The following is a 27,603-nucleotide window of genomic DNA, read 5'->3' on the forward strand; positions in this document are numbered from 1 at the left end:
CAAAAGTCCTTCCCGGGAGGAAGAGCAGCTCCGTCTTGCCGAGGTTCCTGGTCAGCGTCATTTTGCCAGACATGCAAAGGAGCCACCTGGTCATCAGAAGGGGGAAAGGGGAGGGCCTGCATAGCAATGATGCGCCATGGAAGGTTATGAAGAGCCAATGATTTATGGTTTTACCAGCCCTCGCCACGCCACCTTAGGAGCGACCTGTCAGGTAGGACGCAATGCGATATGCTGATAGAATTTAGGGTGTCTTGTTTTCAGATTAGCCTTGTTAAAATCCCCAGCTACAATGAATGCAGCCTCAGGATATGTGGTTTCCCGTTTACATAGAGTCAAATAAAGTTTGTTCAGGGCCATCGATATGTCTGATTGGGGGTAATATATACAGCTGTGATTATAATCGAAGAGAATTCCCTTGGTAGATAATGCGGTCGACATTTGATTGTGAGGAATTCTAAGTCAGGTGAACAGAAGGACTTGAGTTCCTGTATGTTGTTATGATCACACCACGTCTCGTGAATCATAAGGCATACCCCCCGCCCCTCTTCTTACCAGAAAGATGCTTGTTTCTGTCAGCGAGATGCTTGAAGAAACCAGCTGGCTGCACCAACTCCGATAGCGTCTCTCGAGTGAGCCATGTTTCCGTCAATCAAAGAACGTTACAGTCTCTAATGTCTCTCTAGAATGCTACCCTTGCTCGGATTTCATCAACCTTGTTGTCAAGAGACTGGACATTGGCGAGTAGTATGCTAGGGAGCGGTGCGCGATGTGCCCGTCTCCGGAGCCTGACCAGAAGACCACTTCGTTTGCCCCTTTTACGGCGTCATTGTTTTGGGTCACCGGCTGGAATCCGATCCATTGTCCTGGTTGGAAGGCAAAACACAGGATCTTCTTCGGGAAAGTCATATTCCTGGTCGTAATGATGGTGAGTTGACGTTGCTCTTATATTCAGGAGTTCTTCTCGACTGTATGTAATGAAACCTAAGATTACCTGGGGTACCAATGTAAGAAATAACACGTAAAAAAAACAAAATACGGCATAGTTTCCTAGGAACGCGAAGCGAGGCGGCCATCTCTGTCAGCGTCTGGAAGACTTGAGAAGTTCACTTTTTCTCTCCCTCCTGTCTTGTTTTCGTGTACAGTATGCTCCATTGTTGTGCGTTTCTCCTGTACTTTACAGCCCACTTCCAGTGCAGCGAGCAGAGAGTCTTTGTTTTTGCCCAGCAGTGACGTAATGGGCTGGAAAATGAGAGCCTTTGTTGTTGGGGGGAAATTAGTACCATACATTACTAAGTAGCCGGTGCCGTGATGAAGGGGAGAAAGCCAGACAGATTCCTCACGGACACAACAGATTTCTCCTCAGTCTCTCCTCAATTTACTCTTGTTTTCACTTCTTGAAAAATGGCCAAATTGACATTAGGGTATTTTCAGGTTATAGACTGCAGTAAGATTAAAATGTAATATGCAGTGCCATTATGATTGTTTACTTGTTATGCATATCAACAGCATATCAAAAGTATATGATAACTTAGTAATAACAAAGCAAAGTTTCACATATGTCATCGGGAAATCAAGGCTTATGGTGGATCATGGTGACAAGGATATTGACACCATCTCTTGTGACAGGTGGCCAAAGACCCTGGCAGGGTTCTTGGCCTTCCTGCCCTGTGCTCCATCCACATTTGGCTCTGCCCCCCACCCTTTTGGTGCCTCTTCACACCACCCCACTCAGAGGGAGAAGAAGGCCTGGCGACGCTGTGACCCGGCAGGCCAGTGGGCAGAGGACGACTATACCCAGTGCCCGTATGCCAGCGAGGTGACCCGTGTACTGCATGAGCTCACCCAGGTAGGACAGCAATTCACTCCACAAATCTCACTTTTAACCCAGGAGAGTCAGGCACAGAACTCTCACCTTACATCCACACTATTATCTCAAACATCGATTTCCGTCTTTCTCACTAGCAGAAACGACGTGAGACAAGGGGTTGAAAACTGAAGAATCTTCAATTATATTATCCGTGCTTAGCATTTAAAATTTTATTTAAGTTAATATCGTGCTTAATTTATGCCCATATGCACGTATGAAATGCATCTAAATCCAAGTGATCTAGCCTCTACTAACCCAACCACTGTTCTGTTTCCAGATGACCATCAACACCAGTAATGCCCAGCCGTTAGCCCAGCAGCTGGTAGCCTTCACCAGCAGGGCAGGGGACTTCAGCGATGTGATGGATGTCATCTTTGTCACACACCTGGTGGAGAGGCTGACTCGCCTAGTGGACCAGCGCAGAGACGTACGTATGATAGCAGCACTATCTGCTGTTCACACACACAGAAGGTTGCACGCACACACTAACGTACGCACACACACCTATGCATGCTTGCGCACAAACACACAAAAAACAAAAACACACACAGCACTTAGCCTCAGCATCCATCCTGCAGTCCACTAAAACGTTATATAATGTGTTTGATCACACACTCTAAGTTCAAGGAATGATACAATAAAGAACCCAAGCTGTTTTCTTTGGACAAGCAGTTTATAGTCCAATGAAAGGCATGTATGAATGGCTCTCTCTTTTTGCTCCGGTAGCTGGCTAGTCTACTCCAGCCCCATAAATGCAAGACTTTGGGTGCTAATTTCGCTGAGATGTCATCAGTGCGTCAACTTCGTATCATGCCATTTGAAGGAAAACTATACAGTGCCTTACAATTATGTCAAATTGTGGACGACTAATGAAATACAGAAATATTTCATTTACATAAGTATTCACACCCTGAGTCAGTACTTTGTAGAAGCACCTTTGGCAGTGATTACAGCTGTCGTTCTGGGTACGTTTCTAACATTTTTCCACACCTGGATTGTGCAACATTTGTCCATTATTCTTTTCAGAATTCAACAAGCTCTGTCAAATTGGTTGTTGATCATTGATAGACAACCATTTTCAGGTCTTGCCATAGATTTTCACGTAGATTTTTAAGTTAAAACTGTAATTCGTCCACTCAGGAACATTCAAGTCTTCTTGGTAAGCAAATGCAGTGTATATTTGGCATTGTGTTTTAGGGTATTGTCCTGCTGAAAGGTGAATTTATATCCAGTGTCTGGTGGAAAGCAGATAGTAACAGTTTGTCCTCTAAGAGTTTGTCAGTGCTTAGCTCTATACCGTTGATTTTTTTATCCTGAAAAACTCCCCAGTCCTCACAAGCATACCCATAACATGCTGGTACAGAGATGATGTAGTCAATCAAAAATCATATTAAACACTATTATTGCACACACATTGAGTCCATGCAATTTACAGTGCATTCAGAAAGTAATTCACACCCCTTGACTTTTTCCACATTTTGTTACGCTACAGACTTATCCTAAAATGTATCATGAAATTACACACAAAACCCCATAATGACCAAGCAGAATCAGGTTTTTAGACATTTTTGGAGATGTATATAGAAAAAACCCTGAAATATCACATTTACATAAATATTCTGACCATTTTGCTCTGTACTTTGTTGAAGCACCTTTGGCAGCGATTACAGCCTCGAGTCTTCTTTGGTATGAAGCTACAAACTTGGCACACCTGTATTTTGGGAGTTTCTCCCATTCTTCTCTGCAGATCCTCTCAAGCTCTGTCAGGTTGGATGGGGAATGTCACTGCACAGCTATTTTCAGGTCTCACCAGAGATGTTTGTTCAGGTTCAAGTCTGGGCTCTGACTGGGCCACTCAAGAACATTCAGAGACTTGTCCCGAAGCCACACCTGCGTTGTGTTGCTTAGGGTTGTTGTCCTTTTGGAAGATGAACCTTCACCCCAGTCTGAGGTCCTGAGCTCTCTGGAGCAGGTTTTCATCAAGGATCTCTCTGTACTTTGCTCCGTTCATCTTTTCCTCGATCCTGACTGGTCTCCCAGTCCCTGCCGCTGGAAAACATCCCCACTACCATACTTCACCTTAGGGATGGTGTCAAGTTTCTTCCAGACATGACGCTTGACATTCAGGCCAAAGAGTTCAATCTTGGTTTCATCAGACCAGAGAATCTTGTTTCTCATGGTCTGAGAGTCCTTGAGGTGCCTTTTGGCAAATTCCAAGCGGGTTGTCATGCGCCTTTTACTGAGGAGTGGCTTATGTCTGGCCACTCTACCATAAAGACCTGATTGGTTAATAACTGCAGAGATGGTTGTCCTTCTGGAAGATTCTCCCATCTCCACAGAGGAACTCTGGCCAGACATAAGCCAGAGGAACTCTGGCGGCCAGCTCTAGGAAGAGTCTTGGTGGTTCCAAACTTCTTCCATTTAAGAATGATGGAGGTCACTGTGTTCTTGGGGACCTTCAATGCTGCAGACATTTTTTGGTACCCTTTTCCAGATACAATCCTGTCTCGGAGCTCTACGGACAATTCCTTCAACCTCATGACTTGTGGGACCTTATATAGACATGTATGTGCCTTTCCAAATCATGTTCTTCAAGACCACAGATGGACTCCATTCAAATTGTAGTAACACCTCCAGGGCTATCAATGTAAACAGGATGCACCTGAGCTAAATTTCGAGTTTCATAGCAAAGGGTTTGAATAGTTCAGTTTCTTTATTTTTTATACATTTTGAAAAATGTATAAAAACCTGTTTTCACTTTGTCATTATGGGGTATTGTGTATAGATTGATGTGTGAAATTTCAGCAACACCCTTTGCTGACAGGTGTATAAAATCGAGCACACAGCCATGTAATCTTCGTGGAGAAACATTGGCAGTAGAATGGCCTTAGTGAAGAGCTCAGTGACTTTCTAAGTGGAACTGTCATAGGATGCCACCTTTCCAACAAGTCAGTTTGTCAAATTTCGGCCCTGGTAGAGCTGCACGGCTCAACTGTAAGGGCTGAATTGGAAACATCTAGGAGCAACAATGGCTCAGCCGCGAAGTGGTAGACCACACAGGTTCACAGACCAAGACTGGTGAGTGCTGATGTGGGTAGCAACACTCACTACCAAGTTCCCAACTGCCTCTGGAAGCAGCATCAGCGGAAGAGCTGTTCGTCAGGAGCTTCATGAAATGGGTGTCCAAGGCTGAGCAGCCGCACACAAGCCTAAGATAAAAATGTGCAATGCCTAACATCTGCTGGAGTGGTGTAAACTTGCTGCCATTGGACTCTGTAGCAGTGGAAACGTGTTCTCTGGAGTGATGAATCACACTTCACCATCTGGCAGTCCGACTGACGAATCTGGGTTTGGCAGATGCCAGGAGAATGCTACCTGCCCCAATACAGTGCCAACTGTAAAGTTTGGTGGAGGAGGAATGATGGTCTCGGGCTGTTTTCCATGGTTCAGGCTAGGCCCCTTAGTTCCAGTAAAGGGAAATCTTAATGTTACAGCATACAATGACATTCTAGACGATTCTTCCAACTTTGTGGCAACAGTTTGGGCAAGGCCCTTTCCTGACATTGACATTGCCCTCTTGCACAAAGTGAGGTCCATACAGAAATGGTTTGTCGAGATCGGTGTGGAAGAACTTGACCTCAAGAACCCTGACCTCAACCCCATCGAACACCTTTGGGATGAATTGAAACGCCAACTCCGAGCCAGGCCTAATCGCCCCCAACATCCGTGCCCGACCTCACCAATGCTCTTTGGGCTGAATGGAAGAAAGTCTCCACAGCAATGTTCTGACATCTAGTGGAAAGCCTTCCCAGAAGAGTGGAGGCTGTTGTATCAGCAAAGGGGGGACCAACTCCATATTAATGCCCATGACTTTGGAATGAGATGTTCGACGATGTATTGTGTTATGTGGTATTGTGTGTTGGCCACACTGGAACGAGCACTTTATGCTTCATGTACTCACAGTTCAGGAATAAAGGTGTCTTATCCTGCCACCATACAGCCTTCAATATATTTTGAAAAGCGGTGCACTTTTCATCTTACTTTTTTTCTTGCTTGTGACAATAATGCACCTGAGAGGTGCGGTGATTAAGAGATAATATTCCCTTAACCAATTCAAAATGTCTATCCTCTATACGATTGAAGACAACTACAGGGTCTGGGCACACAGATCAGAGGAGTGTGTTGGAATTGGAATTGGCTTTTTCTGTGCGAAGATCATTAGTTGGAGCTCTCATCTCCGAGCCACTTGCCATAGGTAAACAGTCATACTAGAAAACCTACCAATACTTGGATTCCCAGATACACAATGATTAATGCCAACCCAATCTCTCTACAGAAAAGTTAGATTAAAAAAACTCTGACGTTGATGTAAATAGTTCACAATGAAGTGATTATGCCCCATTGGAGACGCTAATCTAAATTAAATCTTTATATAATGAATAAAGTCACCATCACCACCCTCGAGCAATCCGTTTTGGTATAATAAATGGCTTTTCTTTAGTGGATGTGATAGATGTTAATGACAGAACTACTTTTCTCTCTTTTACCTGAATCCTGTAGCTAGGGGACTATATCTCTGACATAGCCAGTAACATGATGCTGGTGGAGGAACACATCCTGTGGATGGCTCAGAACGAGGCCAGGGCGTGTACTCGCATCGTCCAGTGTGTGGAACGCATCGCTGACCTGGCTCTCACCATAGACACGCAGGTCATATCAAAGGTAGGTAGACAAACATCAAATGCACTTAAATGTTTATAAATTACATTTGAACCCCTTAAAGGATACAGGTGTTGGATCTGACCAGTATTGTTTGCAGCAAAAGAATCCTGCGGCAATAGGATTTTAATGTTTAGTCCATAAACACTTTCCCGCAGATGTAATGTTGCTTGATCGTGGTTAGGCTTTTAGCTGGTCAAAATTAGGCTTCATGAAAAGTGCAATACTGTTAATGTAGTCGTGTGTTAGTGCGTGTGTTCAGTGAATTTATGTAATTCCTGCAACCCCGGTCAAATTCTCAGCGACAAAAGAGTGACCAAGTTAAGATCCAATATCTGCACCTTATAAAGTGCTACCAAGATTGGTTTCAGAATCAAAGCTCGTTCATCATTCTTTTAGTCTCACAGCTCAGCATGACCAGCACTTTGGTTTAGTTTCGTCAACATCTCACTCCATCCTCCCTATCACTCTGTCTCCATCCAGGTGTCTCCTAACATAGCCCTGGAGGCCTTTCTGATCAGGCCGTCTAACTTCCAGGGTCTTTCGTGTACGGCAGGACAGAGAGCCCCCCTTCCACCCCTCTCTACTCAGAGGGCCGATGGGGACCAGGATGCCATCGGGGATCTGCTGCTCAACTTCAAATGTCACCCAGTCAACGGCAGCGGCTCCCCCGCCAGCCAACTCCGCAAGGTACAGTACATAGAAATAGAATGGCTTGATAATAAAGCACACACTGAATGATGAAATTCCTGCTTTTACTCCCTGGTTAATGGGAATAACATCCAATCAATACTGCCACTGGTCCCCCTATTAAAGACTGTTGATATGAATGCGGATGTCTGTTCTAGGAATTATACTGTACTTCTATGGTACAGTAAGAGTTAATCACAGATTGGACATTTATTTCTGTCCAAAAGTTTCTCTTGTCTATATTTTTGTACATAATGCAGCTTATTATGGTAAATAATGAAATGCACCCACTGCTTGTTGTGTAAGAATAACAGGGCAGGGCACCTGTCTGGCAGAGTTGATGGTGTCTATTACTCTCCATAAATTGACATCCTGTTTTGGTGCCATGGCATGGTGTAAATCAGCTGTGATAGGCTGCGCTGTAAAGTGGGAGGAGTGGGGATTGGTGGGGTAGTTTTGAAGTCAGAGTATGCAGGCCATTCCCCTGTGATGGATACTGTGGCCTTGTATCCCTGTCACACTAAATCACTGTTATCCTGTCATAACGGCTGCTGGCCCATCCCAATTGACAGATGACAGCTTACAGTCTGCAGATGCAGACAGGGAAAAACACTCCTCTGGCATTGTAGGGGCATTGTTTTGCAATATTTCAGTAGGTAGTTATACCCTTCAGCCACTGTGTGTGTGCGGATGTGTGTCTGCGTGTTTGCTTGCGTGCTTGCCTGTTTCTGCGTGGTTGTTAACTGTGTCCGATTCAGATTAGATAAGCCTGTCTACTGTGTTCAGCTATTATTTAGCTTGTTCGGAGGGCCCAGTGTAGCTACGCAGTGTTCTGAGATAAAATAGCCACGGGGAGAAAAGCAACGCAGTCCTTTAATGACTAAGCTGTCCCTTTGTGATTATCAATGACAGAGGTTGAGAGTATGACAAGGCTTATATAAGTGAACAAATTCCAAACCAAACCTGTGTGGCTTGATAGACAGGGAGTGATTGTCATTGATTGTGAGGGGCACTCAGAGCAGTAGTGAGGCTACTTAAGGTGGGGTCTCTCTCTCTCTCTCTCTCTCTCTCTCTCTCTCTCTCTCTCTCTCTCTCTCTCTCTCTCTCTGTCTCTGTCTCTCTCTCTCTCTCTCTCTCTCTCTCTCTCTCTCTCTCTCTCTCTCTCTCTCTCTCTCTCTCTCTCTCTCTCTCTCTCTCTCTCTCTCTCTCTCTCTCTCTCTCTCTCTCTCTCTCTCTCTCTCTCTCTCTCTCTCTCTCTCTCTCTCTCTCTCTCTCTCTCTCTCTCTCTCTCTCTCTCTCTCTCTCTCTCTCTCTCTCTCTCTCTCTCTCTCTCTCTCTCTCTCTCTCTCTCTCTCTCTCTCTCTCTCTCTCTCTCTCTCTCTCTCTCTCTCTCTCTCTCTCTCTCTCTCTCTCTCTCTCTCTCTCTCTCTCTCTCTCTCTCTCTCTCTCTCTCTCTCTGCCTCTCTCTCTCTCTCTCTCTGCCTCTCTCTCTGCCTCTCTCTCTGCCTCTCTCTCTGCCTCTCTCTGTCTCTCTCATAACTAGACTTTTTTTAACCCTGGCACTGGACTCTTCCTTGCTCTCCTCTGCTCTGGGAGTACAACCCTCCGACGTGGCATTGCATATGCGAAGGTCCCTCCAATTACTGCCGATCTGGCACGGCCTCACAGGCCCTTTCTCACTTCTAACAGCCGCCCTGGCAGCCCGTCACATCCACTGTTTAGAGGGCGCTTTTCCACTCCAGTAATTTCTCATGTAGGCATCTGGTAGGATTGTTTTGTGCATAGGAATGCCATTTACAGGATTAGAATAGGAATCCTGGAGAAATCAGTTAACTGTTATTGGGTTATTTTCTTGTGGAAAACAATGGCAGTCAACCAGGAATAATTGCACTATGGTATTGCTACATGACAATAGTCATTGTTTGTGTCTCTCACCAAATGTGGGATGTAAGTGCTGGACAGCTAGTCATCCTGATGTAGACAACAGTTATGTCGGGATTCCCCCCTTTGAATTCCAATATGGTTGGTACTGGCACGTCCCCAGGCAAGGCTTCTCCCATTGGGGGGCAATTCAACTTCTGGGTGTAGTGCCTCCCGGTGGCTGGAGGTGTAGGTGGAGGGGAGTTGCAGGGCTCAGCGGTTCCCTTTGATTGTCCCACTGCTCAGTAAAACCGACTCAGACCTACAACATCCTTTAGGAGAGGCTGCTTCCACTCATATTACCGTTCCCATCTCTCCTTTCCGCAGTACATTGTCTCATGCATAGAACACTGCATGTTTGGATTCATTGTAGAACACCCCCTCTCTGTGCTGTGGTTAGTTCAGTGTACTCTGCTGGTGTTTAACTTTAGAACCGCTAAAGCAGTCATCATGACTGCTCGTGATTTTTTTCCCCTGACATTTTTTAGCTCATGCCGCCCTCCTTCCTTGACTTTTCCTAACTAAGTCGATATAACACACTGCTGTTGTCAATGTCACACATATTTTCACACCAATTTCACACATATACCAACAGTTTTAAGAAATTAAGTAAAGGATCATAGGGAGAATGGGTGAGTTAATGAGCGAGGAGAAGCGAAAGAAGTGGAATCACCAATTGTGAATGAAGAACAGGGCGGGCCATTCTATTCCTTCACTTCACTGTCGTTGGCGAACAAGTTGCTTGCAAAGAAATCAGGTCTGACCGGCACCATGAACAAAGTGGGACGGGAGCTCCCTCCCTCTGCATAAAAAACGGCACCTGCTAAAGAATGACAAGACAACGGGACACATTCAAGAGAAAGCCACATACTATTACGCACTACAACCAAACAAAGGTATGTCAAATTGTGTCAAGTAAGTGAATGTTACAAAACATTTTGTCAATTGTTAGGACAAGGGATAACAGCTAAATTAAATTCAGCTGATGCCATTGGTGTCACGCCTGCTCCCGCTCCCCATCCATGGCGATCGAAGGCGCCAGGCTCCCCAACATTGCACACTCCTGCCACCATCATTACGCACACCTGCCTTCCCCCTATCACGCGCATCAGCGATTATCGGACTCACCTTGACTCAATCACCTCTGTCATTACTTCCTCTATATCTCTGTTTCCCCGCTCTGTTCCCGCTTCAGCATTAATGTTCATATGTCTTTGTGTACCCGTGTGCTGACGCTGTTCCTGTCCTGTTACCTGTCTGTTCTTCATTACATGTTCACCTCCCCGTACCTGCTTCCCATCTCCAGCGTCGGTCCTTACAATTGGGTGAAGATGCACACAAGTACGAGTTGACAATAATTTACTATTTTTGACTGCTGTCATATCAACAGTAATATACGTTATAATGCTATTGCTATTGCTTTTTTGCCAAGTTTCACTATTTATCAAGGCGACTTGCCACTTATAATGATGTTTACATGCTGACCACACCGCTCTCGTTGCAAAATAAATTTACTCATACCAGTCAAAAGTTTGGACACACCTACTCATTCAAGGGCATTACTTTATTTTTTACTATTTTCTACATTGTAGAATAATATTGAAGATATTAAAATGATTAAATAACACAAATGGAATCATGTAAGTAAAAAAAGTGTTAAACAAATCAAAATATATTTCAAATAGGCACCCTTTGCCTTGATGACAGCTTTGCACACTCTTGGAATTCTCTCAACCAGCTTCATGAGGAATGCTTTTCCAACAGTCTTGAAGGAGTTCCCAGATATGCTGAGCGCTGCCTTCCATTTCACTCTGCAGTCGAACTCATCCCAAATCATCTCAATTGGGTTGATTTCGGGTGATTTTGGAGGCCAGGTCATCTGATGTAGCACCATCACTTTCCATCTTGGTCAAATAACCCTTACACAGCCTGAAGGTGTGTTTTGGGTCATTGTCCTGTTGAAAAACAAATGATAGTCCCACTAAGCGCAAACCAGCTCAGATGACATATCGCTGCAGAATGCTGTGGTCACCAGCAAAGCACTCCCACACCATCACACCTCCTTCTCCATCCTTCACGTTGGGAACCACACATGCGGACGTCATCCGTTCACCAATCTGCGTCTCACAAAGACATGGCAGTTGGAACTAAACATCTCACATTTGGACTCATCACACCAGAGGACAGATTTCCACCGGTCTAATGTCCATTGCTCATGTTTCTTGGCCCAAGCAAGTCTCTTCTTATTGGTGTCATTTAGTAGTGGTTTCTTTGCAGCAATTTGACCATGAAGGCCTGATTCACACAGTGTCCTCTGAACAGTTGGTGTCATTTATCTTTGCTTATTTGAGCTGTTCTTGCCATAATATGGACCCAGCCCTATTTGGTAAAAGACCATATTCTGTATACCACCCCTGCCTTTCCCAACACAACTTATTGGCTCAAACACATTAAGAAGGATAGAAATTCCACAAATGAACTTTTAACAAGGCACACCTGTTAATTGAAATGAATTCCAGGTGACTTCTTCATGAAACTTGTTTAGAGAATGCCAAGAGTGTGCAAAACTGTCATCAAGGCAAAGGGTGGCTACTATATTTTGCTTTGTTTAACAGTTTTTTTGGTTACTACATGATTCCATATGTGATATTTCATAGTTTGGATGTCTTCACCGTTGTTCTACAATGTAGAAAATAGTACAAATAAAGGAAAACCCTTGAATGAGTAGGTGTGTCCAAACTTTTGACTGGTACTGTAGATGTTATTAAATAATTGCACCCACACTGCTCGCGGGCGTCAACGAGAATCTGTGTAGCCAGGCGCTAAAATATAACTTGGTTTTATCTGTGACGCTTGACTCGCTGCATGCCCAGCCTCTCCCATTACCTCATTGGTTTTTAGGAGCATATACCCACGTGCCATCTCCTCATTGGTTTTTAGGAGCATATACCCCACATGGGTGATTAAAAGATGAACTGTGGTCCAGTTGGTAGTGGTAAAGGACCTCAAAGTTAGTTGCCAACTGTTATATAAAGTCCAAAGAAGATGAAGAAGCCTGAAGGAGGAGAGATTACTAGAAACAAACTTGGATCACCCTTTTATCTGTGGATTAGTTGTCGGAGTAGAGGACCTTGTGCATTTCAGGTGAAATAACAACCCAATGTTGTTATCCCAGGACATTTTATTTATTTTTTATTTATTTTGTCATTGTAAAAACAAGCTGCTCCCATGTTCCAACGCAAATGCTTTCTGTTTCATAGTTTAAAAAAAGGCACTCAACAAAAATGTTTTATTGAACATATAGCCTACAGTAACAGAAACTAAGGAAGATGCTATTGTGTTATTTGAAATGAAGTACAAATTGTATTCTAATGTTACCCAAGGCCTTCATAAACACAAACAAATTATTTATTTTTTCTATAGCATATATGAAACATATTAATTACTCTGTTAGAATGTTTCTGTCAGATTGACTGCTCTTTAGCTTGAAGGGGGGTCCATCAACACCCAGCTGTTCTAGTGTTAAGCCATAGTGCTTTTTTATCCACCACTCTCTGAATGTCTGATCTCCTCTCTCTCACTAGCTGTGTCTCATACACGTTTAGTGCTGTGCCAGGTTAAACTGAACTATGGCACAAAGCCCATGCACATCCAAACGAGAGGCATAGCGTCAGCATTGCACTACGCATGCATGCACACAGACACAGACATACACACATACACACGCTAGATGCCAGACCACAGCCACCAGCTCCATCCAACACAAATGGTTTCAAATGTCTGGCTGGTAGCTAATTGGGTTGGATAACAGTGAAGTAGGAGGACTCTGGTTTGTGGATTTCCTCAAAAGAATTCCACTCAAAGACCACACACTCCCCTCATAACACTCTGCCAAGCTGCACAGTTAGCTTTTGCCTTTTTACTTCCAACAGAATGTCTAATAACAGAATATCAGGTGCATCATAAAGTATATTATAGTCTGCCAATAAACTTCTATACTATTTCAAATGAAAACACAAACACAGATATAATCATGCATTTAGTTTAATTTCAAACATTTTGCATGCCTAATAGAGATTCGTTTTAGAGAGGAAAAACATTCTCATGGACTCAATCTGTGACAGAAAGCTAATGATACTGTCTTTGATAAGCTCACCTGAGTTTAACTTGACATCGTTCATATTATTACTTACTTATCATCAAAGCAGATTCTCTTTCAGTGCCATCTGGTAAACACAATTAATCTCATCTGATGTAATTGCCCACAAGCATTTTTCTACAATATTTTATGTTATGTCCTTAATTTAAATGCTGATCAATCTTTGTTTTGATGGTGAATCTGATTCTTAGAAAATGCCTGAATATGTTTGGGTTCAAAGTCTGACAATTAGACACCTAGGCTGACATTTTCTGCCTAATTGCACACTCATGCCTAAATAACAGTTTTTGAATAGTGGGACATTGCAATAATCCCAAATATGTTTGGAATACTGCTGCTCACGATGTTTGCCTTGCATTTTCACATTGTTTAATTTAAATGACAGCATTAAAAGAGCAGTTTCAAAATATCACGCCTCCAAGTGTAGTGGGTAATAGTGTTTTCATGCACTGTGAAGGTGAGATTAAAAATGTCTTCTAGAATCCCAGTGATGTCTTGTTTCCTTAACATGGTAGAGTGCTCCTCTATGTGGAACAGATTTTGAACCCATTGAAGTGCCCCATATTTCCAAGATGTATTTAGCAAAGATTATCTAAATTGTTTGAAGACTATCCCAACAAATGCAACATTTGGATAATGGATGAATAGACTTGTAACTTTTTGAATAAAAAATTCCATTATATATTTGACTGAATTATAGCACACACAGTTGAAGTCGAAAGTTTACATACACTTAGGTTGGAGTCATTAAAACTCGTTTTTCAACCACTCCACAAATTTCTTGTTAACAAACTATAGTTTTGGCAAGTCGGTTAGGACATCTACTTTGTGCATGACACAAGTAATTTTTACAACAATTGTTTACAGACAGATTATTTCACTTATAATTCACTATCACAATTCCAGTGGGTCAGAAGTTTACATACACTAAGTTGACTGTGTCTTTGAACAGCTCCGAAAATTCCAGAAATTATGTCATGGCATTAGAAGCTTCTGATTGACTAATTGACATAATTTGAGTCAATTGGAGGAGTACCTGTGGATGTATTTCAAGGTCTACCTTCAAACTCCGTGCCTCTTTTTCTTGATATCATGGGAAAATCCCCAAAAAAAAATCAGCCTTCATCAGACTTCATTAAAAAAATGTAGACCACCACAAGTCTGGTTCATCCTTGGGAGCAATTTCCAAACGCCTGGTACCATGTTCGTCTGTACCAAAAATAGTACGCATGTATAAACACCATGGGACCACGCAGATGTCATACCGCTCAGGAAGGACGAGCGTTCTGTCTCATAGAGATGAACGTACTTTGGTGTGAAAGTAAAGTATCTATGTCCACAGTAAAACAAGTCCTATATCGACATAACCTGAAAGGCCGCTCAGCAAGGAAGAAGCCACTGCTCCAAAACCACCATAAAAAAAGCCAGACTACGGTTTGCAACTGCACATGGACAAAGATCGTACTTTTCGTATAAAAATAGAACTGTTTGGTCATAATGACCATTGTTATGTTCGGAGGAAAAAGGGGGAGGCTTGCAAGCCAAAGAACACCATCCCAACTGTGAAGCACGGTGGCAGCATCATGTTGTGGTGGTGCTTTGCTGCAAGAGGGACTGGTGCACTTCACAAAATAGATGGCATCATGGGGAAAGAAATTGAAGCAACATCTCAAGACATCCGTCAGGAAGTTAAAGCTTGGTCGCAAATGGGTCTTCCAAATGGACAATGACCGCAAGCATGCCTCCAAAGTTGTGACAAAATGGCTTAAGGACAACAAAGTCAAGGTATTGGAGTGGCCATCACAAAGCCCTGACCTCAATCCTATTGAAAATGTGTGGGCAGAATGGAAAAAGCGTGTGCGAGCAAGGAGGCTTACAAACCTGACTTGGTTACACCAGCTCTGTCAGGAGGAATGGGCCAAAATTCACCCAACTTGTTGTGGGAAGCTTGTTGAAGGGTACCCAAAACGTTCGACCCAAGTTAAACAATTTAAAGTCAATGCTACCATTTACATTTACATTTAAGTCATTTAGCAGACGCTCTTATCCAGAGCGACTTACTAATTGAGTGTATGTAAACTTCTGACCCACTGGGAATGTGATGAAAGACATAAAAGCTGAAATAAATAATTCTCTCTGCTATTATTGTGACATTTCACATTCTTAAAATAAAGTGGTGATCCTAATTTACCTAAAACAGGGAATGTTTACTTGGATTAAATGTCAGGAATGGTGAAAAAGTGAGTTTAAATGTATTTGGCTATGTAAACTTCTGACTTCAACTGTAAAACATTGTACAAGCACAGAGTTCAGGCATTTTGGTCGGAATTCAGTTTATTGTAAAATATCAGGTATATCAGTTGTTTTTTTATACTGTGTGATTAAATTAAAGACAATTTTATGTGCCTCATTTGCATATACAGTGTTTTTCGGGAAAGAATTCAGACGCCTTGACTTTTTCCACATTTTGTTACGTTACACTCTTAATCTGAAATTGATTAAATAAATACAAATCCTCAGCAATCTACCCCATAGTGACAAAGCAAAAACAGGTTTTTAGATTTTCGTTTTTACAAATGTATTAAAATAAAAAAACAGATACCTTATTTACATAAATATTTATACCCTTTGCTATGAGACTACAAATTGAGCTCAGGTGCATCCTGTTTCCATTGATCATCCTTGAGATGTTTCTACAACTTGATTGGAGTGTGGTAAATGCAATTGATTGTACATCATTTGGAAAAGCACACCCTGTCGATATAAGGTCCCACAGTTGACAGAGCAAAAACCAAGCCATGAGGTTGAAGGAATTGTCCGTTGAGCTCCGAGACAGGATTGTGTCAAGGCACAGATCTAGGGAAGGGTACCAAAACATGTCTGCAGTATTGAAGGTCCCCAAGAACACATTGGCCTCATTCTTTCTTAAATGGAAGAAGTTTGGAACCACCAAGACCAAACCAAGCAAATGGGTGAGAAAGTTCTTGGTCAAGGAGCTGACCAAGAACCCGATGGTCACTCTGACAGAGCTCTAGAGTTCCTCTGTAGAGATGGGAGAACCTTCCAGAAGGACAACGATCTCTGCAGCACTCTGCCAATCAAACCTTTTATGGTAGAGTGGCCTGAAATGTTTTCCAAAAACCTATTTTTATGGGGCATTGTGTGTAAATTGATGAGATATTTTTTTATTATTATTCCATTTTAGAATAAGGCTGTCACCTAACAAAATGTGGAAAAAGTCAAATACTTGTGAATACTTTCCGAAGTACTTTCCGATATACTGGTTGTATTTGCATACATGAAAACATTTATTTAAAGTGGAGGAATGGAGCTGCAACAACCAAAATCTTGCTCGGTCTATGCCTACCTGCACTCACTCACCTGTGCTGTCTAGACGTCTTTATTAATAATGTTATTGTCACGTTATCTTGCATAATTCAACTAGTTTGTCAAGACAAGGAGACAGCACAATTTTAATTCAAAACTCTTGACTCTAGGTTACACCTATCTATTCATACTTTACATTGTTTGTGATATCAGACATAATATCACTATCACCAGTGTTCATTTTCAGAAGTAATTTAAGCAGATCTCATTTATAAACATTTCAACTATATTAAATCATGAATTTTTTCAATTGCACAAAAAAATGAACACCACCAAAAATAAAATCCCCGACAAAGCGTTCTTATAGATGCAACGTTTAGCCAATGTACTGCATTCCATTGAACCCACTTCAGCCATGACTGGATTGTTTGACAGGTAGTTATAAACGATTCTTTGGTCATTACGTTAACAGGAAAAAACAAATGGCACAAGCAAGACTGGGAAAGAATCGCCAGAGTAAAATTAAAGATATCAATCCAGCTAAGTTTAATTGATGAGGATTTGGCACCACTCAAACACAGGAGGTGGCTGAAAATAAAATATGCTCAGGTGGGTGGTCATGCGCTTTGCTAATGTATTGCATGATTTTCCATGGCATGGAAGTAGAGTTAAAAACTAACTGCATAGCTAAGCCACAGGGACCCAGTAACAGCCTACTGTAGGCATAGTGGACCGGCCAGTTAGGACAATATTTATCAATCATGTCTCTCCCTCTTACTCATTGAGGCATAAATAGTAAGGGTATGTGGCTGATCTGGTGGGATATTCTAACCTCCCTCTCTTAATAGCCTTCCTGCTTCATAGAGCTTTAGTGCTTTTAAATTACGCTACTGCTAGCCCTTAGTCGCTAAACAGTCACCCTGCAGGTTAGAGCTATGCTACCTCATCTGGGGAACTGAAATACACAACCACAGGCAGGACAACACACCCACCAAATACCTCATCCCACAAGTGCTCAGAGACAAATGTAATCGATACAACCTACTTTTTATACACAGATTCAGTAATTCCCCTGTTAGTGGTATAAAATATGCCATGCCATATAAACTCAGCAAAAAAAGAAACATCCCTTTTTCAGGACCCTCCTTTCAAAGATAATTCATAAAAATTCATAGAACTTCACAGATCTTCATTGTAAAGGGTTTAAACACTGTTTCCCATGCTTGTTCAATGAACCATAAACAATTAATGAACATGCACCTGTGGAACGGACGTTAAGACACTAACAGCTTACAGACGGCAGGCAATTAAGGTCACAGTTATGAAAACTTAGGACACTAAAGAGGCCTTTCTACTGACGCTGAAAAACACCAAAGAAAGATGCCCAGGCTCCCTGCTCATCTGCGTGAACATTCTTTAGGCATGCTGCAAGGAGGCATGAGGACTGCAGATGTGGCCAGGGCAATAAATTGCAATGTCTGTACTGTGAGACGCCTAAGACGGCACTACAGGGAGACAGGACGGACAACTGATTGTCCTCGCAGTGGCCGACCATGTGTAACAACACCTCCACAGGATCGGTACATCCGAACATCACACCTGCGGAACAGGTACAGGATGGTAACAACAACTGCCCAAGTTACACCAGGAACCCAGAATCCCTCCATCAGTGCTCAGACTGTCTGCAATAAACTGAGAGAGGCTGGACTGAGGGCTTATAGGCCTGTTGTAAGGCAGGTCCTCACCAGACATCACCGGCAACAATGTCGCCTATGGGCACAAACCCACTGTCACTGGACCAGACAGGACTGGCAAAAACGACTCTTCACTGACGAGTTGTGGTTTTGTCTCACCAGGGGTGATGGACGGATTCGCGTTTATCGACAAAGGAATGAGCGTTACACTGAGGCCTGTACTCTGGAGCAGGATCGATTTGGAGGTGGAGGGTCCGTCATGGTCTGGAGCGGTGTGTCACAGCATCATCGGACTGAGCTTGTTGTCTTTTCAGGCAATCTCAACATCGTCCTCCCTCATTTGTACCCTTGCTGCAGGCTCATCCTGACATGACCCTCCAGCATGACAATGCCACCAGCTATACTGCTCGTTCTGTGTGTGATTTCCTGCAAGACAGGAATGCCAGTGTTCTGCCATGGCAAGTGAAGAGCCCGGATCTCAATCCCATTGAGCACGTCTGGGACCTGTTGGATCGGAGGGTGAGGGCTAGGGCCATTCCCCCCAGAAATGTCCGGGAACTTGCAGGTGCCTTGGTTTAATAGTGGGGTAACATCTCACAGCAAGAACTGTCAAATCTGGTGCAGTCCATGAGGAGGAGATGCACTGCAGTACGTAATGCAGCTGGTGGCCACACCAGATACTGACGGTTACTTTAGATTTTAACCCCCCTTTGTGCAGGGACACATTATTCCATTTCTGTTCGTCACATGTCTGTGGAACTTGTTCAGTTTATGTCTCAGTTGTTGAATCTTATGTTCATACAAATATTTACACATGTTAAGTTTGCTGAAAATGAACACAGTTGACAGTGAGAGGATGTTTCTTTTTTTGCTGCGTTTAGTATTAACTTTAAAACTAAGTGACAGTGAGTGCATACATTTTAGCATGTAGACCCAGCAGGAAGTGAACTCACAACCCTGGTATTGTTAGCAGTATGCTCTTAGCAGCGGAGCCATGAATGCCACATAATTTTTTTATTTTTTTATTTGACCTTTATTTAACTAGGCAAGTCAGTTAAGAACAAATTCATATTTTCATAATGCCAGACTGTTCAGACCCCTTTACTTTCCACAGCCTTATTCTAAAATGGATTTTTTTTTAAACACAGGTTTTTAGACATTTTTGCAAATGTATGAAATAAAAATAAATGAAATATCACATTTGCATAAATATTGAGACCCTTTACTCAGTACTTTGTTGAAGCACCTTTGGCAGCAATTACTGCCTCAAGTCTTCTTGAGTATGACACAACAAGCTTGGCACACCTGTATTTGGGGAGTTTCTCCTATTCTTCTCTGCAGATCCACTCAAGCATTGTCAGGTTGGATGGGGAGTGTTGCCCCACTGCTATTTTCAGGTCTCTCCAGAGATGTTTGATTGGGTTCAAGTCTGGGCTCTGGCTGGGCCACTCAAGGACATTCAGAGACTTGTCCCCATGCCAATCCTGCATTGTCTTGATTGTGTGTTTAGAGTTGTTGTCCTGTTTGCTCCAGTCTCAGGTCCTGAGCACTCTGGAGCAGGATTTCATCAAGGATCCCTTTATACTTTGCTACGTTCATCTTTCCCTTGATCCTGACTAGTCTCTCTGTCCCTGCCGCTGAAAAACCTCCCCACATCATGATGCTGCCACCACCATGCTTCACGGTAGGGATAGTGCCTGGTTTCCTCCAGATGTGACGTTTGGCATTCAGGCCAACGAGATCAATCTTGGTTTCATCAGACCAGAGAATCTTGTTTATCATGGTCTGAGTTGGCCATGTTTATCATGGTTTGTAGTTGGCCAAAAGGTGACTTTTCGCCCACTCCAAACCAGCTGTCATGTGCCTTTTGCTGAGGAGTAGCTTCCATCTGGCCAGTCTACAATAAAGGCCTGATTGGTATAGTGCTGCAGAGATGGTTGTCCTTTTGGAAGGTTCTCCCATCTCCACAGAGGAACACTGGATCTCTGTCAGAGGGATTATCAGATTCTTGGTCAGCTCCCTGACCAAGGCCCTTCTCCCCTGATTGCTAGGTTTAGCCGGGCGGCCAGCTCTCGGAAGAGTCTTGGCAATTCCAAACTTCTTCCATTTAAGAAATGATGGAGGCCACTCTGTTCTTGGGGACCTTCAATGCTGCAGAAATGTTTTGGTACCCTCGACACAATCCTGTCATGGCTTGGTTTTTGCTCTGACATGCACTGTCAACTGTGGTTGACATGCACTGTCAACCTTGTATAGACAGGTGTGTGCCTTTCCAAATCATGTCCAATCAATTTAATTTACCACAGGTGGACTCCAATAAAGTTGTAGAAACATCTCAAGGATGATCAATGGAAACAGAATGCACCTGAGCTCAATTTGGAGTCTCATAGAAAATGGTCTGAATACTTATGTAAATAATGTATTTTTTTGTTGTTGTAATAAATGTGCAAACATTTCTAAACTCTTGGGGTTTTGTCATTTTAGAGTATTGTGTGTAGATTGATGAGGATTTGTAAAAAAAAAAAAAGTAATCTATTTGAGAATAAGGCTGTAACGTAACAAAATGTGGAAAATGGGAAGGGGTCTGAATACTTTCCGAATATGCTCTCTTAATAATTCCATCATAATGTAGATACAGACTAACAGTGTTGTTAAGAATTGTGTGCACAAACCAGAGGAATTAAGACAGTAGGTATTGACAGAGTGAAGGCTGTTCATTAGCAGTTTGACCTGGGGAAGCACAGAGGAAATCACTCAAATTCCCCCACACGATTCATATCCGAATTACTCAAGGTTAATCATATGTGTGCCAAATGCCATGTTTAAGGTATTAACCTTCATCCACTCATTTCATGGGTTTCATTGCATATACCTATTGTGTTTGTGTCTGTGGGTGTGAGGTGGAAAAGTCTAGGAGCAAAAACTGCTCAGCCACGAAGTGGTAGGCCACACAACCTCATAGAATGGGAGTGCTGAGTGCTCAAGTGTGTAGTGCAACACTCACTACCGAGTTCCAAACTGCTTCTGGAAGCAACGTCAGCAGAAGAACTGTTTGTTGGGAGCATAAGATCACCATGCGCAATGCCAAGCGTCAGTTGGAGTGGTGTAAAGCTTGCTGCCATTGGACCCTGGAGCAGTGGAAACGCGCTCTCTGGAGTGATGAATCACGCTTCACCATCTATCAGTCCGACGGACGAATCTGGGTTTGGCGGAAGCCAGGAGAACACTACCTCTCCGGATGCATAGTGCCAACTGTAAAGTTTGGTGGAGGAGGAATAATAGTCTTTGGCTGTTTTTCATGGTTCTGGCTATGCCCCTTAGTTCCAATGAAGGGAAATCTTAATGCTACAGCACACAATGACATTCTAGACAATTCTGTGCTTCCAATTTTGTGGCAACAGTTTCTGGACGACCCTTTCCTGTTTCATTATGGCAATGCCCCCCATGAACAAAGTGAGGTCCATACAAAAATGGTTTGTCGAGATTGGTGTGGAAGAACTTGATTGACCTGTACAGAGCCCTGACCTCAACCCGATCGAACACATTTGGGATGAATTGGAATGCCCACTGCGAGCCAGACCTAATCGCCCAACATCAGTGCCCGACCTCACTAATGCTTTTGTGGCTGAATGGAAGAACGTTTCCCACAGCAATGTTCCAACATCTAAGTCTTCCCAGAGTGGAGGCTATTATAGCAGCAAAGGAGGGGACTAACTACATATTAATGCCCATGATTTTGGAATGAGATGTTCAATGAGCAGTTGCCTCAAAAACCAAGAGAGGAATTGCTAAAAACTCAGCCAATTAAGAAAAATAATGCAACAGTCTTTTGCACCAAGTACTCCCAAGTGTTCAGAGAAAATTTAAAGCAATCCTGAAAAAACACTGGCATATTCTGTGTCGTCACAATATTGGAAATAGCTTGGATAGATCTGAAAGGCCTCCTGAGCCCACTCAGACACTCTTGACAACCATTCTAAATGGGAACTACAAATGTGGCTCATGAGCACACTATAAAACATCCTTCTTCAGACACCCACATACAGGTTGAAAAATCCCGGTTAGAGGTATCATCTCATGCAAGACCAAGGGAGTAATCTATCTCATCACCTGTTCATGTGGGAAAGCCTATGTAGGACAAACAAAAAGACAATTAAAACAACGCATAGCTGAACATCGCAGCTCAATCAGATGTAAGAACATTGACTAACCAGTAGCAGCTCACTTTGCTGAAGCTAACCATCTCCTCTCTCAAATACACAGGCATTGAGTATGTTGCTCTACCAAGGAGAGGAGGTAACATCTAGATCCTAATACTACAAAGGGCCGCTTACTGGATATCCTATCTAAAAACATTGACCTCTAGTGGTTTGAATATTGACTTTGATCTCAGGCCCTTATGAACAAATCTCTCTTTTACAAACAAGTCTTATGAATTGATATATTCTTTCTACAGCTTATCAGCGTGCACCCAATATGTTCCTCCGTTGATGCTTATTATGATTGAACCAAAAGATTACATGCAACAAATTAAATGAAATAGGAAACAATGAAATATATATATGTGAAATTGAATTAAACAATAATGTATGTTGATGCTAATATTATGTACAATATTCAATTATGTTTCCATATAATAACAATAGCCTAATATATTCAGTATGCCATAAACTATTGTTTTTTTTAACAGTTTCACTCAATTCATTCCAATTAACTTAATAATTATGACACACCACTCATTATTGTCATTGGTTGCACTAATTGCACTGTTTATCTACATAACCTGGTTCAAGCATTTATGACATTACCCTGAAGAAGGCACAGTGATGCCCAAACATTGGTGATTTGCCCAATAAATTACTGGTAGTTTATATATGGAGTGTGCGACTCTAGTGTTTGAGTGCATGTGCATTTTTGCACCATAACTGCAAAAGCAAACTGTAAAAACAGAAATCCCTCCAAGAAGTGTATTTTTCCTGGAGTAAGTATCTGATGCAAACAGGCCTGTGACGCTACAGTGAGAGGTGCTGAATGCTAAACACTGTGGAAACCTTCTTCACTACTCCTCACAATAAGAAGAGGAATGGCGGAGGGAAGGTAAAAGAGGGAAGCAAAAAGACAATTGGAATTGAGAAAGAATGAGAGAGAGAGATCGAGAGACAGTGAAGGTTCCTCAGAGGAGGAAGGGGAGGACCATCCAACTCAGTGAAGTTCATAATAATACAAATAGTAAAACATAGAAAGTTATCATTTTTATACCAAACTAAAATATAAACGCAACATGTAAAGTGTTGGTCCCACGTTTTATGAGCTGGATTTTAAGAAAACACACATTTCTCTTTAAACAAAATGTGCACAAATTTGTTTGTATCGCTGTTAGTGTGCTTTTCTCCTTTGCCAAGATAATCCATCCACCCGACAGGTGTGGCATATCAAGAAGATGGTGAACATCATAATCATTACACAGGTGCACCTTGTGCTCGGGACAATAATAGGCCCCTTTTAAAATGTGCAATTTAGTCACACAACACCATGCCATAGATGTCTCAAATTTTGAGGGAGCATGCAATTGGCATGCTGACTGCAGTAATGTCCACCACAGCTGTTGCCAGAGAATTGAATATTCATTTCTCTACCATAAGCTGCCTCCAACGTCGTTTTAGAGAATTTGGCAGTACGTCCAACCGGACTCATAACAACATACCATGTGTAACCACGCCAGTCCAGAAACCTCCTCATCCGGCTTCTTCACCTGTGGGTTCGTCTGAGTGGAGGTGGGGAGGGTTGCTGAGGAGTATTTATGTCTGGAATAAAGCCCTTTTGTGGGGAAAAACTCATTCTGATTGGCTGGTCCTGGCTCCCCAGTTGGTTGGCCTATGCTCTCCAAGACACACCCATGGCTGCACCCATGCCCAGTTAAGTGAAGTCCATAGATTAGGGCCTAATTCATTTTTCAACTGACTGATTTCCTTATATGAACTGTAACTGTAAAATCTTTGAAATTGTTGCATGTTGCATTTATATTTTTGTTCAGTATAGATACAATTACAGTGCCTTCAGAAAGTATTCACGTGTTTTGTCACTTGCCTACACAAAATACCCCATAATGTCAAAGTGGAATTATGTTAATTAAAAATGAAAAGCTAAAATGTCTTGAGTCCTTTGCTATGGCAAGCCTAAATAAGTTCAGGAGTAAACATTTGCTTAAGAATTCACATAATACCTTTCATGGACTCACTCCGTGTGCAATAATAGTGTTTAACATAGTCTTAAAAAAAATCCCAACACATACAATTACCAGTAAGGTCTCTCAGTCGAACAGTGAATTTCAAACACAGATTCACCCACAAAGACCAGGGAGTTTTTCCAATGCCTCGCAACGAAGGGCACTGAATGTCCCTTTGAGCTTGGTGAAGTTATTAATTACACTTTGGATGGTGTATCAATACACCCAGTCACTACGAAGATCCAGACGTCCTTCTTAACGCAGTTGACGGAGAAGAAGGAAACTGCTCAGAGAATTGACCTTTAGGCCATTGGTGACTTTTAAGTGGAACTGACAGTGTTTTAACAACATGAAATCGTATTAAATTCCAATCATATACAGCCACAGGAAGATTGTGACACTGTCAAGCGAGTACTTAGATATGGTCATTTTCACATTTTCATTAATTGATAGAATGTCTGGGAATGACGTGTAGTTAGGCATTTGTGAAAATTATATAGCAATATAGAGTGGGAAGCCGATCTTGCGTTTTAACAATTAATAGACACTGCAGTATATAAAACATAATAAAAACATCGGTCTTGTCCGGGACTGGCCTGCCATCATTCACTTTGAATTGGACTGTGTGTTACAGCCAGTAGCAACAGCGCGACTTTAGATCATTAGAACACATTTGCCAAAATCCACAAAATAATAGATATAATAATAGATATAATAAATATGTAAATACCAAGTTTGTCCTCTTATATTTTGGAACTTGATCAAACAACCATGAAAAGGTAGGTTCTCTTTATAGCACATCAACAACAACAAGATCAACAACTAGCTAATGCTACCCGGAACAAGATAAACTAAAATCTAATGACAAAACATTAGATAAACCCTCTCAAACTTTTTTAACTAGTTGGCCATCAAAAATTACACTGATAAATGTTTATTGGTCACATACACATATTTAGCAGAAGTTATTGCGGGTGTAGTGAATTGCTTGTGTTCCTAGCTCCAACAGTGCAATAATATCTTACAATTCACAACAATACGCACAAATCTAAAAGTAAAATAATGGAATTAAGAGATATATAAATATTAGATATAGCAATGTCGGAGTTGCATTGACTAAAATAGAGTAGAATAGAATTCAGTATATACAGTGGGGCAAAAAAAGTATTTAGTCAGCCACCAATTGTGCAAGTTCTCCCACTTAAAAAGATGAGAGAGGCCTGTAATTTTCATCATAGGTACACTTCAACTATGACAGACAAAATGAGAAAAAATAATCCAGAAAATCACATTGTAGGATTTTCAATGAATTTATTTGCAAATTATGGTGGAAAATAAGTATTTGGTCAATAACCAAAGTTTATCTCTATACTTTGTTATATACCCTTTGTCGGCAATGACAGAGGTCAAAAGTTTTCTGTAAGTCTTCACAAGGTTTTCACACACTGTTGCTGGTATTTTGGCCCATTCCTCCATGCAGATGTCCTCTAGAGCAGTGATGTTTTGGGGCTGTTGCTGGGCAACACGGACTTTCAACTCCCTCCAAAGATTTTCTATGGGGTTGAGATCTGGAGAAGAGACTAGTCAAGCTTTGAGAGACTAGTCAAGGACCATATCACCTCCACCCTACCTGACACCCTAGACCCACTCCAATTTGCTTACCGCCCAAATAGGTCCACAGACGATGCAATCTCAACCACACTGCACACTGCCCTAAACCATCTGGACAAGAGAAATACCTATGTGAGAATGCTGTTCATCGACTACAGCTCGGCATTCAACACCATAGTACCCTCCAAGCTCGTCATCAAGCTCAAGACCCTGGGTCTCGACCCCGCCCTGTGCAACTGGGTACTGGACTTCCTGACGGGCCGCCCCCAGGTGGTGAGGGTAGGTAACAACATCTCCTCCCCGCTGATCCTCAACACTGGGGCCCCACAAGGGTGCGTTCTGAGCCCTCTCCTGTACTCCCTGTTCACCCACGACTGCGTGGCCACGCACGCCTCCAACTCAATCATCAAGTTTGCGGACGACACAACAGTGGTAGGCTTGATTACCAACAACGACGAGACGGCCTACAGGTAGGAGGTGAGGGCCCTCGGAGTGTGGTGTCAGGAAAATAACCTCACACTCAACATCAACAAACCTAAGGAGATGATTGTGGACTTCAGGAAACAGCAGAGTGAACACCCCCTATCCACATTGATGGAACAGTAGTGGAGAGAGTAGCAAGTTTTAAGTTCCTCGGCATACACATCACAGACAAACTGAATTGGTTCACTCACACAGACAGCATCGTGAAGAAGGCGCAGCAGCGCCTCTTCAACCTCAGGAGGCTGAAGAAATTCAGCTTGTCACCAAAAGCACTCACAAACTTCTACAGATGCACAATCGAGAGCATCCTGGCGGGCTGTATCACCGCCTGGTACGGCAACTGCTCCGCCCTCAACCGTAAGGCTCTCCAGAGGGTAGTGAGGTCTGCGCAACGCATCACCGGGGGCAAACTACCTGCCCTCCAGGACACCTACACCACCCGATGTTACAGGAAGGCCATAAAGATCATCAAGGACATCAACCACCCGAGCCACTGCCTGTTCACCCCGCTATCATCCAGAAGGCGAGGTCCAGATGGGATAGGGCAGTGTGCAGTGCGATGGCGATTGCATTGTCTGTGGATCTTTTGGGGCGGTAAGCAAATTGAAGTGGGTCTAGGGTTTCTGGGATAATGGTGTTAATGTGAGCCATTACCAGCCTTTCAAAGTACTTCATGGCTACGGACGTGAGTGCTACAGGTCTGTAGTCAATTAGGCAGGTTGCCTCTGTGTTCTTGGACATGTTGGTATTACAGACTCAATCAGGGACATGTTGAAAATGTCAGTGAAGACACCTGCCAGTTGGTCAGCACATACCTGGAGCACCCGTTCTGGTAATCTGTCTGGCACCGCAGCCTTGTGTATTTGACCTGTTCAAAGGTCTTACTCACATCAGCTACGGAGAGCGT

The 27,603-nt window shown here is 42.7% G+C and overlaps 1 protein-coding gene across 1 annotated transcript in view; it reads left to right on the plus strand.

The window, feature by feature from the left end:
• LOC135512444 (adhesion G protein-coupled receptor A3-like) overlaps window positions 1-27,603 on the plus strand; it is a 268,454-nt gene that overhangs the window by 101,259 nt on the left and 139,592 nt on the right. The window contains exons 9-12 of the mRNA XM_064934473.1: window positions 1,627-1,846; window positions 2,145-2,294; window positions 6,428-6,589; window positions 7,070-7,276. Coding sequence (XP_064790545.1) covers window positions 1,627-1,846; window positions 2,145-2,294; window positions 6,428-6,589; window positions 7,070-7,276 — 739 coding nt within the window. The remainder of the gene's footprint in view (window positions 1-1,626; window positions 1,847-2,144; window positions 2,295-6,427; window positions 6,590-7,069; window positions 7,277-27,603) is intronic.

This window comes from Oncorhynchus masou, chromosome 24 (assembly GCF_036934945.1).
Source record: "Oncorhynchus masou masou isolate Uvic2021 chromosome 24, UVic_Omas_1.1, whole genome shotgun sequence".
Classification (NCBI taxonomy): Eukaryota; Metazoa; Chordata; class Actinopteri; order Salmoniformes; family Salmonidae; genus Oncorhynchus; species Oncorhynchus masou.